This window comes from Mercenaria mercenaria, unplaced genomic scaffold, assembly GCF_021730395.1.
Source record: "Mercenaria mercenaria strain notata unplaced genomic scaffold, MADL_Memer_1 contig_3801, whole genome shotgun sequence".
In the NCBI taxonomy this organism is placed as follows: Eukaryota; Metazoa; Mollusca; class Bivalvia; order Venerida; family Veneridae; genus Mercenaria; species Mercenaria mercenaria.
This window is the reverse complement of record NW_026461977.1, coordinates 54,328-59,256: the sequence shown is the minus strand read 5'-3', so window position 1 is coordinate 59,256 and position 4,929 is coordinate 54,328. Positions and strand designations below refer to the sequence as shown.

General features: G+C 38.0%; 2 protein-coding genes across 2 annotated transcripts; both read right to left on the bottom strand.

The window, feature by feature from the left end:
• Positions 1-392: 392 nt before the first annotated feature.
• Positions 393-2,161, bottom strand: LOC128553413 (myb-like protein X). The gene has a single exon (XM_053534556.1). The coding sequence runs from the start codon at positions 1,728-1,730 to the stop codon at positions 393-395; it is 1,338 nt and encodes a 445-aa protein (XP_053390531.1). The 5' UTR covers positions 1,731-2,161.
• Positions 2,162-2,765: 604 nt separating this feature from the next.
• LOC128553412 (uncharacterized) lies at positions 2,766-3,584 on the bottom strand. Its single transcript, XM_053534555.1, has one exon. The coding sequence runs from the start codon at positions 3,582-3,584 to the stop codon at positions 2,766-2,768; it is 819 nt and encodes a 272-aa protein (XP_053390530.1).
• Between the last annotated feature and the right edge of the window lie 1,345 nt (positions 3,585-4,929).

Here is a 4,929-nt window from a genome sequence, read left to right as displayed (position 1 = left end):
TTAGGGTCTGATGTGTCCCCTCCCCCTCTTATAAAATGGGTTAAAGGCTAGATATGGAAAGTGTTTTAAAATTTTGAAATATTGAATTTGGAGCATTATAAAATATTTTTGACTCTAACATTTTAATTTTAATCACTGTAATATAATGTCAGATTTATTTTTATTAAGTTCATTTTCTTCAGTAGTAGTAATGTCCGGTGGGGTAGTTTGATGTTCTGTTGTTTTTCTGTTGCCAGTCAAGGAGCCACTGTTCTTTTGCTTTTTCAATCGCCCTGAGTTTTGGTTTATGGTTTTCTAGAATTTTTGAAAGTTCATTTATTTTGTAATAATTTGCTTCGCGGAGTACTTCCTCCAGTGTTACCATGTCCTTGGGTAGTAAGCCTTCTGGCATTTTACAATTGTCCGCCAAGAAATCGAGAATGTACTGGAAGTGTTTGGCGTTTCTTAAAATTAATATTGTGTTGTTTTGTATGGGCATTCTTCCATTCATCCAGTTTGGCCAGGGCTGATTCTGGGGAATTCTTCAGAGTTTTGAAAGATGTTTGGAACAGGGTGCCGCTCACATTTAGGATTACAAAAGAACCAACTTCTTGTACCATTTTATCAACCTGTTCATCTGCCGTCGTTGTCTGGTAACTTTCATCGTCCTCATTTTCAGAAAATTCAGCCTGATCTGTAATTATGTCGTCGTAGCTAACTATTTTGCGTATGTCTGATAGACTGATATTTTCCCGGTCTGGTATTTTGTTTGCTTCGGGATATAACACAGAGTCATTGAGTGGTGAAAATACCTTTTTCTGGGTGGAGTTTCTGTTTTGTGGAATCCTGAATGTTACATTCCGTGAGTCACAATTTTCCTTGTTAAGTTCAGTGTCCTCCTTGTTACTTTCTTTGTTTTCATTTTCTTTCTTTCTGTCTTTTTGTTCTTTCTCATTGTTACGGTTCTCAGGTTCATTGTATCCCTTCTCACTTTCTTTGTGTTTCTCCCTTTTCTTACTCTCTTTTTGTTCTTTTTCATTACCAATTTTCTTGTGTTCAGTGTCTTTCTTTTCACTTTCTTTTGTCCTAGGTTCAGTGTCTTTCTTGTTACTTTCTTTGTTTTCATTTTCTTTCTTTCTGTGTATTTGTTCTTTCTCATTGTTACTTTTCTCATGTTCGTTGTCTTTCTTCTCACTCTCTTTGTGTTTCTCCCTTTTCTTACTTTCTTTTTGTTCTTTGTCCTTCTTATCACTATGTTTGTGTTCATTTCCTCGCATATTCTCTTTTTGTTCTTGTTTATTACCAATTTTCTTGTGTTCAGTGTCTTTCTTTTCACTTTTTTTGTGTTCCTTTTCTCTTGTACTGTCTTTCTTTTCATTCTCTTTCCCACTTTTCTTAATGTCATTATCTTTCCTATCACTTTCTTTATGTTCCTTTTCTCTTGTACTGTCTTTCTTTTCACTCTCTTTCCCACTTTTCTTAATGTCATTGTCTTTCCTATCACTTTCTTTATGTTCTTTTCCTTTCGTGCTATCTTTCTGTTCCTTCTCATTTCCACTTTCCTTAATGTCAGTGTCTTTCTTGTTACTTATTTTCTGTTCTTTTTCTTTCGTGCTATCTTTCTGTCCCTTCTCATTTCCACTTTTCTTCAGTTCAGTTTCATTCTTTGCATTTACATTGTTATCTTTCTCTTTCTTCATGTTACTTTCTTTCTTATTTGTTTCATATTTGTGGTTGTTATCGTGTTCCATTCATTTTCTTTGTTTCGGTTTACTGGGTTATCATGATTTGTCACTTTTTCTGTTTCTGTAGTTGCTTCAGTTAATTCAATGGAAGAAACTGAGATGCTGTCCAAGTCCATCGACATTCCCATGGTGTCTTCGTCATCAGATGAATCTTCAGACAGGAACAAGTCCTCATATAGCCAGTCTCTTTTGGTTTCTTTTTTGGTGGAATTTTGGTTTCGGACAGAGGGATTCTGTTGCTTCCAGGTACGGGTTTGCATAATTTTATGTAATTTTGTTGTTCCATTGGTCTCTTTTTGGGTTTTACTACTTTTGGCTCAACCTTTTCTAACACTTTGTCTATGCCCTCTTTATTTACTGAATCCTCGGCTTCCTTCCCAATCTTCTTAGTTTCAGAATTCATTAACGTGAGTTTGGCCTTCTTTTCCACCACACACCGATGCCTGTAATCTTTCGCATAAAGCCATCCGCTGCAGACGCTACACACATACCGGAAAGCCATGTGGGCTACCATAACATGTCTCACGGCATTTGCTTTCTTGGTGAATGTTGATTCCTCATCTGTCTTATGTGGGCATAGTATGCACCTCCAAGAAGCTTCCTACAATATACAATTGGGGAAGTCCATTATAAATAAGGCTTACACCGTTTCATAGACAAGGTACATAGTATTTACATATTTACTGGAAATATCAATAGTCTCAGATGTGGAAACCCTCAATGATTCTCTTTTAACATCACTGGTTCTCAGAAGGAATTTAAGTAATAACTTTTTATCATTGATTTTGCAGATATCCAGAAGTTTGACGTCTAGATGAACGTTTATGTTTCTTGGTAATGATATGGTCAAAGGCTTGGTACTGTGGTCTCCAATATTTATGGTGTGTTTGGTAAGAATAATGTGGTAACATCATAAACAAAGATTGATTTTTTTTTTTGATTTTCTTTTTTTTTATTTGTAAATAAGTAACATCTCAAAGTACAATCATCAATTCATAAGTACACAGATTCTATACTGTTGAGGTTGAGTTTATCAAAGTTCTATTGTGGAATAAACCACTTTGGTGCGTCTTCACCCTGATACTTCTTGAGTTTATCATGATGAACTATCTGTAACTTAGCATTCTGTGTCTGTTTTATCCCATACAGTATGTCGCCCCATTTCTTTACTACCATGTACGGTCCTGTCCAAGGGTTCTGTAGTTTCGGGCTAAGTCCCTTGCGTCGTCTTGAGTTGAAAAACCAGACTGCATCTCCAGGCTCATAATTATTGTGGAATTTACCCTTATCATACTGAGTTTTCATACTTATGGCGGTTTGGCCTAAGCTTTCACGGGCAATTTCATGAATATCTGTCATTGCTTCTTCCAGGTCTACCACATAATTTGTAACATACTTTGATTTTTCGTCTACAGGTTTACCCAGTGCCAGATCTATGGGAAGGTTCATTTCTCTACCAAACATCATCATTGATGGACTGAAACCTGTTGAACTATGTGTGCTGCTGTTGTATGCAAGGATAAGTAAAGGTAATTTTTCACACCAGTCGCGTTGATGTTTACTGACAAAAGCTGAAATCATGGTCTGAATTGTCCTATTGGCTCTTTCTATCATTCCGTCCGAGCTCGGTCTTCCTACTGTTGTTCTTGTCTTGTGTATGCCTAAGAGATCACACATTTCCGTAAAGATAGTTGACTCAAAGTTTGAGCCTCTGTCTGAGAATAGTTCTAGTGGGGTACCTAGCACAGCCATAAATCTGTTTATGAGTTTGGTGGCTACATATTTAGTTTCTAGTGTCTTTAGAGGTATTGCTTGGAGGAATTTGGTGAAATAACATCCAACAACGAGTATCCAGCGCATGCCTTTAGAAACAGGATAGGGACCCTGAATATCCAGCGCACACCTCTCGAGTGGCTGACCTACTTGATATATCTGTAACGGACCTTTCGCAGTTCTATGTGGTTGTTTCCTTTTGGCACAAATCATCACATGTTTTACACCATTTTTCTATGTCCCTTTTCATTCCCCACCAATGGAATCTGAGGAGGACCCTAGCATAAGTTTTCTTAACACCCAGGTGGCCTGCTGTTTCCCTGCTATGGAGATGTTTGAAAAAACTCTTCTTTAAGGATGTGGGGACAACAATTACCCGTCTGAGTGATTTTGTGTCTGTTAATATTTTCTGATATAAGATGTTATTCTCTACTCTAGCATTGGAAAGTTGTGCCCGTAGTGTTTTGTTTTTTATGTTGCTTTTTGCTATGTCTTGCCATTCTGGTTTAGTGTTGTTAGTGACCCCCAGTTTTACCTGGTTCAGTATGTTGTCTTGATCTTGTTGGTTTCCCAAGTCTGCCAAGTCTGTTATTTCTGTGCTGGTTGGTGGTTTACTTGTAGATGGCTGTGAATAATTGGTTTCATCTGTGATTGCTGAAACATTTATTGGTATGTCGGTTGACTGTGGTAGGAATTTCATTTCTTGTTTCTCGCAGTGTGGACAATGTTTCTCAATACAGGGTCGCCTGCTGAGTGAGTCTGAGTTACTATGTAGTTTTCCAGCTCTATGTTCGATCTTGAATTGGTAGTTTCCTAGTGTCTCTAACCATCTTGCCAATTGACCTTCGCTGTTTTTGAAGTTGAGAAGCCACTGGAGCGATCCATGGTCTGTCCGGATCCTGAAGGGTTTGCCATACAGAAAATGATGATAATGCTTTACTCCTAATACTATTGCGTACAGTTCTTTACGAGTAGTGCAGTAATTTCTAACACTTTTTGAAAAACACTTCGAAAAATAACCGATCACTTTTTCCTGTTCGTCTTGTATTTGACTCAATACCGCGCCCGCCGCAACATTTGACGCATCCGTATCAAGTATAAACGGAAGTGATTCGTTCGGGAAAGCAAGTATCGGTGCACTACAGAGTTTGTCTTGTAGTTCACGGAAACTATTCTCCGCGGCATCATCCCAAACGAAAGGTTTGTTAGCTTCAGTTAATTTGTGTAATGGCTTGGCCACGGTGGCAAAATGCACGATCATTCTACGATAGTATGAGCAAAGTCCGAGCCAAGAACGCAACTGGCGGACATTTTGAGGTCTCGGCCAATTTCTGATTGCTTCTGTTTTCTTAGGGCATGGTGCTATACCTTTCTCACTTATTTGATGGCCCAGGAAATTCAGGACTTTCTGAAAGAAATAACATTTGGAAGC